General features: G+C 37.4%; 1 protein-coding gene across 1 annotated transcript in view; it reads right to left on the bottom strand.

Moving 5' to 3' along the window:
* Nucleotides 1-14,189, bottom strand: part of cntnap3 (contactin associated protein family member 3) — a 666,293-nt gene that overhangs the window by 35,404 nt on the left and 616,700 nt on the right. The window contains exons 18-20 of the mRNA XM_039759435.1: nt 13,272-13,511; nt 8,411-8,635; nt 4,408-4,541 (exon numbers count right to left, since the gene is read on the bottom strand). Coding sequence (XP_039615369.1) covers nt 4,408-4,541; nt 8,411-8,635; nt 13,272-13,511 — 599 coding nt within the window. The remainder of the gene's footprint in view (nt 1-4,407; nt 4,542-8,410; nt 8,636-13,271; nt 13,512-14,189) is intronic.

The following is a 14,189-nucleotide window of genomic DNA, read 5'->3' as shown; positions in this document are numbered from 1 at the left end:
TTGTTTGCAAGAGGAATGGGACAAAATTCTGAAAGACTTGATAATGTCAGGTCACAGATAATTAATTATCATGTATTAATGACTGCTTTCCATTTTTATTTGCATTTTCCATGCCATCCCAACTTGGCTGTATAAAAAGCCTGGTCATGGCTGTAATTAACTACTGATTTTGACTTTCTGTTCTAGCATATTCTTCTAGTAGAGGGGCTGAAGATGTGCCAGTCTACAATGCATTATGGTTTATTGTATTTTAGATATCTAGCTTATCTTAATTCCTAACGTTCTAGCAGACATACAGTACAGGTGTAAAAACGCTTCTTTGACTCATCAGCAGCTTTAAAGCTTACAACTATTCTAAGCAATCAGTCCGTTTATAATGCCAACTATAATAGCGAGGATAATGTAAATAGTAAAGTGGAAAACTTTAATTCTAAAGTAAGAACTGCTGTTGACATAGTTGCACGTGAAAAGACAGTTAAAAAATCTTCTAGTATTGTTATTCCATGGAAGACTCAAAGAGTGTCTGATTTAAAAAGAACATGCCGCAGAGCTGAGCGTAAATGGAGGAAAACTAAACTAACTATCCACTATAAGATATTGAAGGCTAAAATAACAGAATACAATAACACTGTCCGTCTTGAGAGGCGCTGCTATTTCTCTAATATTATAAATAACAATGCTAGTAATCCCAGAGTCTTATTTTCTACAATTGATCGTCTGTTAAACCCAGGTAACACAAAGGAATGCCCCCAGAATACTTCCAGTGAAACCTGTGAGAACATTGCTGTATTTTTCAATCAAAAAATTAATGATATTAGAGATAACATAGTATATCTCCCAACACTGCAGAACCTCCAAAGCCCCGGTACTCCATTATAAACAAATTAAATGCTTTCACCAGGATAGATTTACCTGACTTACATAGTATAATCTCTCAACTGAAACCCTCCACCTGCGTCCTTGACCCAATACCAACCAGGTTTTTCAAAGAAATATCAGGCGTGCTAATTGAAAATATTCTGGACATAGTTAATTCGTCATTAGATACGGGGGTCTTTCCAGACTGTCTTAAGACTGCTGTAGTTAAACCCCTGCTCAAGAAAAATAATCTTGACCCCTCTGCCTTTGAAAATTTTAGACCCATCTCTAACCTGCCTTTCTTAAGTAAAGTTCTGGAGAAGGCAGTCATTATGCAGTTAAATGACCACCTAAATAAACATGCTATTCTTGATAAATTTCAGTCAGGTTTTAGAACAAATCACAGCACAGAAACTGCACTCGTTAAAGTAGTAAATGACTTGCGGGTAAATGCAGACAGAGGCCATTTATCTGTTCTCATCCTCTTAGATCTGAGTGCTGCATTTGACACCATTGATCACAACATTCTTAGAAATCGCCTTAGTCAATGGGTGGGCCTCTCTGGCAGTGTCTTAAATTGGTTTGAATCCTACCTGACAGGGAGAAAATTTTTGTTAGTTGTGGTATTACAACTCAAGACACATGATATCCGATATGGTGTTCCACAAGGCTCTATGCTGGGTTCGCTGCTCTTCTCAAGCTATATGCTTCCGTTAGGTCAGATTATCTCACAACGTGAGCTACCAAAGCTATGCTGATGACACACAGCTGTACTTATCAATAGCACCTGATGACCCCTATTCTATTGATTCACTAACAGAATGTCTGACTAGTATCTCAGAATGGATGAATAGTAATTTTCTCAAGTTAAATAAAGAGAAAACTGAAAGCAATGATCAGCAATAATGGATACAATGAGGCTATTAGAAATAAACTGGATACATTAGGATTAAAAGTCAAGACGGAGGTAAAAAGCTTAGGGGTAACTGTTGACTGTAATCTGAATTTTAAATCACATATTAATCAGATCATTAGGACAGCATTTTTTCACTTAAGAAACATAAGTAAAGTTAGACCTCTTATATCACTGAAAGATGCTGAGAAATTAGTTCACGCGTTTGTTTTCAGTCGACTAGATTACTGTAACGCACTCCTCTCAGGACTACCCAAAAAAGACATAAATCGTTTGCAACGAGTGCAGAATGCAGCTGCTAGAATCCTAACTAGGAAAAGAAAATCCGAACACATTTCTCCAGTTTTGATGTCACTACACTGGTTACCTGTGTCATTCAGGATTGACTTTAAAATTCTGCTTATGGTTTATAAAGCCTTAAATAATCTCGCCCATCTTATATATCGGAATGTCTGACACCTTATATTCCAAATCGTAACCTCAGATCCTCAAATGAGTGTCTCCTTAGAATTCCAAGAACAAAACTTAAAAGAAGTGGTGAGGCGGCCTTCTGCTGCTATGCACCTAAAATCTGGAATAGCCTGCCAATAGGAATTCACCAGGCTGATACAGTAGAGCACTTTAAAACACTGCTGAAAACATATTACTTTAACATGGCCTTTTTATAACTTCATTTTAATCTTAATTTAACTTAATCCTGATACTCTATATGTTCAATTCTCATAATAACTATTCATGGTGGCTCTAAAATCGCTACTGACCCCTACTCTCTTTTCTGTTTCTTTTTCCGGTTCTTTGTGGTGGTGGCGCAGCTTCATGATGCTCCAACAATGATGGACGGATTAAAAGGCAGAAGTCTACGTGACCATCATCATCATCAAGCCCTTCCGTGAGAATCCTAAATCCAAAGAGGACTGTTTCATTTATGTTAGGTAGAATGCCCAGAGGGGGCGGTCTCATGGTCTGGAATCCCTACAGATTTTATTTTTTCTCCAGCCGTCTGGAGTTTTTTGTTTTTTCTGTCCCCTGGCCATTGAACCTTACTCTTATTCGATGTTAATGTTGATTTATTTTGTTTTATAATTGTGTCTTTCATTTTTCTATTCTTTAATATGTAAAGCACTTTGAGCTACTGTTTGTATGAAAATGTGCTATATAAATAAATGTTGTTGTTGTTATCATGATGCACCAACATTGATGGACTGAAAGCCAGAAGTCTACGTGACCATCATCATCAGGTCCTTCCATGAAAACCCTAAATACAAAGAGGACTGTTTGATTTATGTTAGGTAGATTGCCCAGAGGGGACTGGGCGGTCTCGTGGTCTGGAACCCCTACAGATTTTATTTTTTTTCTTCAGCCTTTGGAGTTTTTTTTTTTTTTTTCTGTCCACCCTGGCCATCGGACCTTACTTATTCTATGTTAATTAATGTTGACCTATGTTTATTTTTTATTGTGTCTTCTATTTCTCTATTCATTTTGTAAAGCACTTTGAGCTACATTTTTTTTTATGAATATGTGCTATATAAATAAATGTTGATTGATTGATTCACAGGTATGCTTTCATTTTTTTCCTTTATCCATGGATACACAATCAAGTTCCCTCAGATATGACACTTGGCCTCACAGCAAACATGGGTATTCTTGGAGGCACAGTCTTATATGAACAGCCTTGGCAATGTATTGTTGGACGACTACGTAGTGTGAGACTGGCTAGCCAGATAGCTTACTGACTGGTTGAAAATTATTCTGTTTACGCATTGACTATGGAACTGAAAATACTTTAATCAAGGACTAATATTATGTAACAACATCATTTATGGATGTGCTTAAGTATAGGAATGTACTCTAAGCCAGTGCTTCTCAAATACTGGGTCTCAACAATTTTTGAGTCGTGAGCTACTATTCATTATATTGGTAGTGGGTAGGAGGTTGCAAAGTTTTATTAGTCCACTTGATCCCACTCGATTACCCTCCAGCTTTAACAACCGCACTCAATTTACTATGGTGACCCTCCCCTTGTTGTGCACTATGTATCAATGGAGGCACCTGCTCTGAGGATCAAGCTTGATTTGAGGAGTCCAACCATCCCAGTCACTATGACACTTATGAGGGAGTAAGGGGGTTGTGAAACCCCATGCAAGAATTGTAAGAGAGCTATAAAAACCATTATTATGAATGTCCAAATACAACTTTAATAAATGTCAAGAAAGAACTTATTAAACAAACAATTCTTGGCAAAGTTAGAGTTGGTAGTAGTAAAATATTTTCTCTTAATGCATACAGTATATTTAAAAAGCATTATCAGTGGCATTCCTTCTATTTGCAACACGGTACGTTATTGCCCTCTTAAAATTCCTTAGTCATTAAATGTAAAAATCTAGTAGTTATTATCTAATAGTGTAACAAATAGTGGGAAAATTTACAATCCAGTCTTTTCTCTAACTCACTGTATCTCCATCAGGGATGTGGCAAAAAAAGGTTAAGTATTTTAATGTCTCTTATGAATTGTTTTTTAGTATCAGTCATGGGATTGACAGCTCCCTGGATATTATATTTCAAATGTGTTTTATTTATATACTAAAATAGTTTAAAAGATATATTTAGAGAATTGAAATTCAAAAGCTATCATTTACCTGCACAGAAAGATCTCCAGCTTCTCGATGAATTTTTATTTTATGAAGTTGTCCATTTGCAAGGTTTCGGAAATTGATTTTGAAAACTTCTGCATCTTTGCTATTATGCAGCTTGATTTTGATTTGCAAATGGCCTAGAGAAGAAACAAAAAAAAAAGAAAATAAGTGATTATTTCCACAAATACAGTCTTATGGCTTACTGCACATGTATCAGAATAATGGAAGGGGCTTTGTGGTGTTCTGCTATGTCAGTTAAGCCAGCATCAGTTTTATTTCTTCCTGTGAATTTTTGTACAGGCTGTTGGGTTGACACAATGCTATAGATGCCTACAGTGTCTTTACAATATAGGGCTGATTTTAAATCCAAGCAATACCCTTCTATTCTGTACCACACTGAATGGACCCTTTCCCCAATCCTTAACTTCTCTTTATTTTCTTGCCTTTGTTTGCATTTCTTTTTTTTTTTTAAGGTCAAGCCACGGGAGGCGTGGCCTCCACTTCTGGTGTCCTGCCAGTTATGAGGGTCTACATAAAAATCTGCCACACCTTCAGTTCTGTACTGAGGCATTTACTGAGTTATCTGTGCAGTGACCTTCCTCATACGAGTTAAGAATTTTTATTTTTTTTATTATTGGTTGTTTTGTTCTGCTTTATTCAGTTTCATTCTATTCAGTTTATAGGGCTTCAAAACTAATATTATTCTTTTTTTTTTTTTTAGGGTTTTAGCCAGAGTACTGGAAGTACTATGTGATGGACAATATGAAGAGGCAAGCATCCTGACTGAGAAGGAGGGTGGTTCCTTAACTGGACGGGAAGCCAACCCTATGCCACTCTAAGAAACGGAGCAAAGAAAACTCTTCTTTGCCCAGAACAGAGGCAGAGGATGTCAGTGTCTAGAGGAATACACAGGCGTCCCGGCTGAGTTAGTTCCAGGATCGATACCAAGCTGGGAGGCCCATATAATGGAAAGACTGGGGAGAACAATGGATCTGGTACATTTCCTTCCCCCAAAATGCTAAATGGCAGCTCCCCTGGTTTACAGTGGTGCCCTGGATTCCTACAAGGCACCATGGGAGTTGTTGTTCGATATTTCAGCCCTGTTGGGTACGATGGGTGCCACCAGGAGGTGCTGTGGAAGAGTCATATGGCATGACCTTTCTGCCTGATCCAGATTGGCCAATATAAAAGGATGGGACTGACCTCACAGAAGTGAGTCAGAGTCAGGTGAAAGTGGACAAAGCTCGCCTGGGAGGTGTCAAGGAGAAGAACAGAGAGAAGAGAAACTGAGGAGAGTTGTGGTGATTGTGCTTTTAAACATTTGTGAAAGGTAACTGTACAAATAAATCAGTTTTTTTTAAACGGGACTTGTCTCTGTGAAGTTGAGTCTGGGGTTTGGGGCTCTCTGGTGCCCCAAGTGGTTCACAACTTGTTATTTATTCTTTTTTAATTGTTACATTAGCTCTCTCTCTCATATTGTTTCTTCAGTGAATTGTTTTAGTATCTGTGTAATTCCCATGTTCTTTTCTTTCCTTGTCTATTTTTTTTGACGAATCTTAATTATTGTCATTTAGTTATTGTTAAAGACTGTATTACTTTTTCCTTTCTCTTATTTCTGTTATTTTGAGGTTTTGAATTATTAAGGTGTTTAATGAACAATAAATTATTCACTAAGGAAAGTTCAAGCATTGCTTTCTTTTAGACAAATATTTGCTGTTTACTTGGATTTTGTTTCTTCATAAATGTATTTTCTAAGATGCAAATCACAATACACAATTTCAGTTACGGCCTTGTAATATTTCATTATTTTTCCATACTTTTTTTTACTCACAGACGTAATTTACCTAACACGAGCAAGTCATGGGCCAGTCATGGTGCACTCTCATGACCACCAGTTGAGTAGTTTGACATTTGAAAACACATTACTTTAACATGGCCTTCTCATTACTTCACTTTAACTTAATCCTGATACTCTGTATGTTCAATTCTTCATAATAACTATTCACAGTGGCTCCAAAATCCATACTGACCCCTACTCTCTCTTCTGTTTCTTTTTCCGGTTTCTTTGTGGTGGCGGCCTGCGCCACCACCACCTACTTAAAGCATCATGATGCACCAACATTGATGGACTGAAAGCCAGAAGTCTACGTGACCATCATCATCAGGTCCTTCCATGAAAACCCTAAATACAAAGAGGACTGTTTGACTGATGTTAGGTAGATTGCCCAGAGGGGACTGGGCGGTCTCTTGGTCTGGAACCCCTACAGATTTTATTTTTTTCTCCAGCTTTGGAGTTTTTTTTTGTTTTTTCTGTCCACCCTGGCCATCGGACTTTACTTATTCTATGTTAATTAATGTTGACTTATGTTTATTTTTTATTGTGTCTTCTATTTTTCTATTCATTTTGTAAAGCACTTTGAGCTACATTTTTTTGTACGAATATGTGCTATATAAATAAATGTTGATTGATTGATTGATTGATTGATTGATTTCCAGTAACTCAGTCCAGCCAGTCTGCAACCTGTGCTGACAGGTTTGATTTTGTCTTAAGTTGTACAGATAAGTGCTGTGCACATAAGAGCTAACAAAAAATGAGCGCTCACCTGAAAACACAATGCATGCAAGGCAGCCACAAGTAAACTGGGGAAGCATGTGTTTTGGAACTTGCAAACAGAATAGAGGCTCATCTGTCTAGTGTTTTATGTATCACAAGAGAATTGAAAAAACAAAATGTCAGAGAGTGACCAATGAACTTGCTGCATTTGCACAACACTGGCGCAGTCAGACAGCACATTATTGGCTGTTAGATAAAGGCAAGAGCATTGCAATTCTTTGAAAATGTGGAACTGTACTGGAAGGTCATTATGGGGTTATGTAGTTTGCCACCCCTTGTGATATTCTAGTCATGTACTCTGACATCCTCAAATCAGCAAATGCAGTCATTAAGTTCGACTTCGCATCTAACTAGGAGTATTGGAAAGTGACGCTGGCTTTACCAACCTATCATACAGACAGACATACTGCATTGTAATCCAGTGTCATTGTTCAATATCACATGAAATCAGGACATCACATCAGACCACCCAAATGCACATTCAAAATTGAAATTAATCTGAAATTCAGGCTCAGATTCAAGATCAGGACTTTCGACATGCCATAATCAGCATACACTACTGTGAATTTCCCCTTGGGATTAATAAAGTATCTATCTATCTATCTGTGTAATTTTCATTCCAAGTATGAAACAGTTGGAAAGCTCAACCATATAAAATAACATATATATATGGAAGCAAAGGTTTGTGATAAGGCTTGCATATCACATGGCTCAAGTAAAATTCAGGGCTAATACTAAACGTGCCAGAGAGCTGGCTAAATCATGCCAGCAAATGCAGGCTTAAAAAGAAGGACACCTAAATGATTAAAAAGACTTTATGACCAACACCTGCCAAAACCCACCTTATTGACCCCGCCTTGCACCCCCACCCCATCATTTGCTATATATTGCCTTTGATTCCTGTATGTCCAATCATTTTCCTCTGATGATGACACCTGATAGGTTGTCGATAGCTTAGGAATAAAAAAACATTTTAAGATATGTGAGATATGTGATTCATTTTCTCCCTTTGTGGATTATTATCTACAAAAAACATTAATATACATACGTATAATATTTATATATATATATATATATATATATATATATATATATATATATATATATATATATATATATATATATATATATATATATATATATATATATATATACACACACACACACATACATTATGCATACACACACACACAAAGTAATATGCACATATTAAAGTAACCTGTAGAGAGCTTTTCATCAACAAACTCATCTTCAGGACCTCAGAGGAAAACAACTTTGCTACTTTCCTAAGATTTAAACCCAAGAACCTACCAAAAACATTAGATGTAACAATGCTATTTAGAATAGCTATTTTGACAAACCTGTGTAAAACTCACTAATTCTTGAACTTACCATTTTTATTGAGTGTTACAGCAAAAAATTCCTTGTGTGATGATGTAACATACAAGAGTAAGCATGGAGTCTGTGTTGTACGAAAACCGAAGGCAATATTCTCCTTTCGTAGAGTAATGTCCGAGTAGATGGCAGAGGATTGTGTTGTTGAATTTTTGTTCATTTCATATGGTTCTTTAAACATATACATCACTGATGTTGTGGCTTTAAAATATGCAGATATCTCTGAAACACATTAATAAATAATATCAGATTATTGATTGTTATTAGAACCATATTACAGCACACAACTCATCATTAATACAGGCCAAAAATCTTTCTGTGGATAGAATATAAATTGCTAGATTTCCTTTTACCACTCAACCAAACAGAATATTTAAAATATAATACAGCAGAATATTTAAACCAAACGGAATATTTAGATAATGAGTTTCCATCAGGAATAATCCAAACATAAGATCAGCGAAAAGAAACACAAAGGGTAGAAAAATGGATGCAACATTATAGGGGAATGAAAGATGGAAAAGATTAAAGGAGAAAGAAGGTAAGGAAAAACAGAGGTTTGAAAAGACCCAACCAACCAGGGCACAGCACACTCATGCACACACACACATTTACTCACACTGGGCAACTTTACAGACTCCAGCCAACCTAAACTACACATGCAGTATACTTACTATATGATGTGGGAGGCACTAGAGTCACTGAAACTCACATAAATAGAGTTGGACCCCAGAAATCCCACACAGTAATTGTTCTGGGCTTGCAGCAAATGTCTACTGGAATGTGCCACCCTCACCTGAAAAGGTACTTGTGTAATCGGCACAAAGCATTTCCGCTACTAAAGACTGAAGCCTATGTGTTCTTCTGAAGTATGTCTATGCTATTATCATTCATGAATGAATTTTAAGCTTATAAGAAACATCCCCAACATTACATTGTCACCACCAATGAGAAGAATTGATTTGTGAACTCTGGAACTTAACCCTATTCTAGTCCTCCTGTCAATGAGAATTAACAGAAATGATGATTCATCTCAATAGGTTTTTTTCCCAATGTTCCATTGTGTGGTGTTCATGTTTCTTATTCCACTACAGTGAGGGCAATACATTTCTACCGGTTGCCATATGTATCAATGACAAAATATTGTAGCAATGCCAGGCGCTTGCTAGTACTGACCCAATAGGTTTTTACTCATTTCACTGCTCTTTCAGATGGTTTGCAGTCCTTAGAAGGACCACTCAGTTTAGCCACACTAGTTTATGATCATGTGACTGTGGCAGACTCACCCTTTTTTATAGGAAACCCTGCAGGTGGTGCTGAAGCTGCTTATTCAAATATGAAGTGCCAGCTGATAGTACTGCTGCCTCAGTGCTTATGTGTCATCCCTAGTTGATGTTTTAGTATGATGAATTGTGAATTCTGATGTGCCTTATTTCAAGCCTGCTCAACTACTAGATGATTATTTCAAACACATTTTTTTCAAATACTTTTTAAATTAATAATGAATTAACACTGTTGATACTGGTTCTCTAGATATTTTTGGGTGGTGTCCTATTCTTAATACATTCTGTTGCAGTTATGCCTGAAAATAAAAGCATTCATACACCCTTGTCAGCATGTATGACACTTATTTCAGTGATGCATTCAAATTGTCTTGCCCTCTGAATTTCTTACAAATCCGACACATTGGTACTGACATTTTCTATATGTCATCATCTGCAAATATGAAGCCATTATTGACTGATCTGTGAATTATCAGAGAAGGACAGATGTATCTAATAAAGTGTACATTTTCTAATGATGCCTCCTGCATATTTGTACAGTCAGGATTTTTCATTGCACTTTTGTTAAGCACTGTTATCAGACATAGCTAAACCCTCTCAGATTTACAAAGTAATGCTAGGATTTTATGCAGAAAAGGAAGCAGTTTGTGAAAAGGAGTCCAACTGCACAGAAATATTTAGGAGTGGCAGAACAAGCCTTTGTTTCCCCCAACACAACCATAAGTAGGAATGATAACCAGTTTTAGACAGTGTTAAAAGGTTTGAGCAAAGAGATAAAAAGTGTTTAGATATGCCAGGGAAGAAAAGTGCCTTTATTTTTGTAGTTTACCTTTATGCTCTTTAACTCTTTTAGGGCGGATGTCGACTTTTGTCGACAGGAGGGGTTAAGGGCGAATGTCGACAAAAGTCGACATCCAGGGATAAAGGGCGACAATCAGCTGTTAATGGCGACAAAACTCACTGTCACGTCACAGGCATTCCCTCTCTGCTTGGAGGAATGTTAGACTCATTGACTCAGCCACTGATCCTTATATGTGCGTGAGTTGCGATATGTAAACAAATGTAAACAAAGGCAAGATGGCATCAACATCTCACGAGGGAGTGAAGCGAGTGCAGAAAAGAAAACACTTGGCAGATGACATTTTGCGCATTATCTCGGAGTCGGATTTCATTGATAGTGATCAGGACGTCGAGCAAGAGATTGAGGAGCCGGCATCAGCCGATCGGGGACCAGCCGATGCCGCCTCAGCTGCTCGGCTGGCAGCTGAGCGCATTCGCGCTGCCGATGCACTTATGGCAAGGTTCGCGTGGGAGGAATACCCAGAAATTGATCCGTGGGAGCCAAACTGGCTACCGGACTTCACATAAAGGCACGGCTTGCTGCTGGATACAACGGATTACAAGCCGCTGGACTATTTCAATCTGTTTTTTCCTGAGGCAGTGTTTCAGCTGATATCCGACGAAACAAACAGGTATGCAGAGCAATTTTTTGAATCGCGGGATGCATTTGCTCCGCATTCTCGTTTTTTGAAGTGGAAACCTACAACAAAAGACGAGATGAAGGGCTTTGTGGCATTGCAGATAGAGATGGGACTAGACTGGCGATATAATTTCAACTAAATTTTAACTAAAACAGTTAATTTACCTAGACACATAACTGTACATACCTGGAAATTAACTCTTTTTGATTTAATCATAATTGTTTTTTTAAGATTTGTTCCCCTGAATTTCTTCATCATTTCTTTCCTTAAATGGCATCCAAACAGAAATCAAATTTGAAGTGATTTACCCAAAAGAAGACCAAATAAGTGAGGGCCTCAAACTCCAACCAATTTTACTCCAAGCAGTTGCTTAATTAGGTGCTGAGTCTTGTTGTTAACTAAAACTGTTCTTTAATTCCATGGCTTGTTGCTGCTCTCATTGTTCAATAGCATACATTTCCGAAATTGTTGATCTTCTCTTTTATATGGGCACTCTTAAAGCATTTTGTGGACCTGAGCAGATCGACATTCCTGAGACCTTCTTCTTTCCTTATTTTTCAAATATTTTATGATGGACACAGTTTGCTGGTCATGTTTTGGTTCATTTTGTATCTCATTATTGTTCGGCTGCTAATTACGGAAAAAGAAACAAATAGGGGGTCTGAGTCTTCAAGAGCAAGTTAATTAAAATTAATTTAAAAGAAGTTAATTAGTAGCAAAAACAGGTCACTAATTAAGAAAAGGGTTTGAATGAAATCCTACAGCCACTGCGGCCCTCCAGACTGGAGCTGAGGACACCTGTGCTAGACGGTTTGGTAAGTAATACTTGTGGTTTTGCTGAGCTCTGCTTTTTTGATTCATTGGAGATTTCACAATTTTGTTCTTTTTTTTCTTTACTTTGCCATTGGATTGTGAATTGGGATTTGTTCACCTTGTATTGCCCTTGCTGGCAACCTCTGTTTGCCTTTAGTGCTCTACAGAGCTTCATGTACTTAGAGAGCATTTTTTTTTTATAATACATCTTTTATTATATTAATTTTTACCTGGCCCTTTTTGTATCTAGCCAGGATTTTGATGGGATTTCTTCCTGTAGTGGGCATTTTTGGAAGCCTCTTATAATTCTCAGCATTAACACTCACTCTGCGTCATAGTAGTAAACTGTTCAATGCTATTGCACATGGAGAAAAGGACTGAAGAAGAAATCAAAATACATAGGCTAATGAAAATTGTTTCACTCATCACTATCCATGAACTCCAATTTTACTGTCCCTATCTCTCAGTTTTTCTCACTGTTTTTCTCTCTCTCTTTTATATGGCACTGACATCTTATTCTCTCCTAGTCTATGCTCAGCTATCCTTTCAACCCTAGACTCATGTTATCTATGATCTAGGTTGACTTTAAATACCATTCTGAGGTAATTTCTTGCATAATCCCTCAAATCTCATAAAAATAAGATGAGGCTCTCTTTGACTGCTGGAATACCAGGGTGCAGCACCTTCTAATGACTTCTGGTGTCCTTGCACTGTTGAGCCATGGAAGCCATTAAATGGTTAGGTTGCCAAGACATAAATAAACAGACAACATTTTCCCATCCATGTGACAACATCATCTGTCATTCAGTCTTCACAGGATGCAACTTCATTCCTCTTTCTATAAGGAAAATCTCCATGCTACCACCACATGGTTTCTTGCAGTTCTGCCAGTCTCTGTCTCTCTCTCTCTCAAGTTCCCACTAAAGTTCAACTTTTATACCACCACTCCTAGGAGCCAAGTATACTCCATCACAACACATAGATATTTCATTATGGCAACTGCTGTCTTCCCACTCTGGTGAGCAAAGGTGTTCTCAAATGATTCCCTCTCTTTCTCTCTCATTTTTATCATGTCCTTTGCCCTGTACCACACTGATGGCATTAAATATACACAGTTAAGTATGATTTTCTGTCATGGTGTACTGTCTGTGGCTCTCTCTCAAATTTCCAAGGGTCTGTTGGGAGAGCCCCTTCTCTTTGTTAATCTACCCCTTCAATACATGCAGACACATATAGCATTACACATAAAGCAGTGCCCATGTTTAGCTGTTTCATTCTTACCTTTCTTACAGAACGGTCCTGTGTAAGCAGATGAGCTACAATCACATGAGAATCCATTGTATTTTTCAATGCATTTCCCATTATTTTGACAAAGACTACCATAGCTACTGCAATGTCCACGGCATCCAGGATTCACTCCGGGCGTAATCTTTGCTCTTTCTTCAAGGTCTAGTGTTGCCCCATTTAATTGTAAAGAACGGATGCATCCAAGAAATCCTCTTTGCCTTGAGGCTGTGCCTCCTTGAAAAAAAGAAATCAATACAGTCAAAGGCAATTGAGGTGTTATTAAGCGGACTAGGAATGAAGCAGTGCCATCAGTTGATAAGATACTTTTAAAAATGTACTGTTTTTTTGTTTTTCTTTCTTCAAGTGCATGTATAATTTAATAAATAATAGATCACATGTAACTTAAAAAAAATGCACAAAGCACTGCTACAGTGGATATTAATAAAGTCAAATGTAGAATTCTTGAGAATTGCATTCAGTATGAAAAGTGCTATAGACATAAAGAAAAGAAGATTGTATTAATCATGAGAACACTTAAAAAATAAACATTACTTTTACGAATATATTTAAAATGATAGTTTTATTGAAGTTAGAGAGACGATGTGTCAATTAAGCTTTCAGCTGGATAAGCAGATTAAACAAAGATTTGTGGCGCCAATACTTTCAAGGTGCAGGTGTGCAGGACACACTCATATACACACTCACATGGGGCTATCTGAGGGTCCTCAATTTTCTTCATCTGCACATGTTTAAGGCAGACAGACAGACAGATAGATAAACACACACCAGAATGACAAAAAAGAAGTACATTTAAAATAAAAAAAAACAACTTTGCTACTACCTCCATGGAGGTCCCACAACTGAGGCTGCCCTGTTGTTTTGTTGGGCCTCTGTTGAAGTGATGTTAACAAA

Source organism: Polypterus senegalus, chromosome 7, assembly GCF_016835505.1.
Source record: "Polypterus senegalus isolate Bchr_013 chromosome 7, ASM1683550v1, whole genome shotgun sequence".
Taxonomy (NCBI): Eukaryota; Metazoa; Chordata; class Cladistia; order Polypteriformes; family Polypteridae; genus Polypterus; species Polypterus senegalus.
The sequence above is the reverse complement of the archived record's forward strand: the minus strand, read 5'-3'. Positions and strand labels throughout refer to the sequence as shown.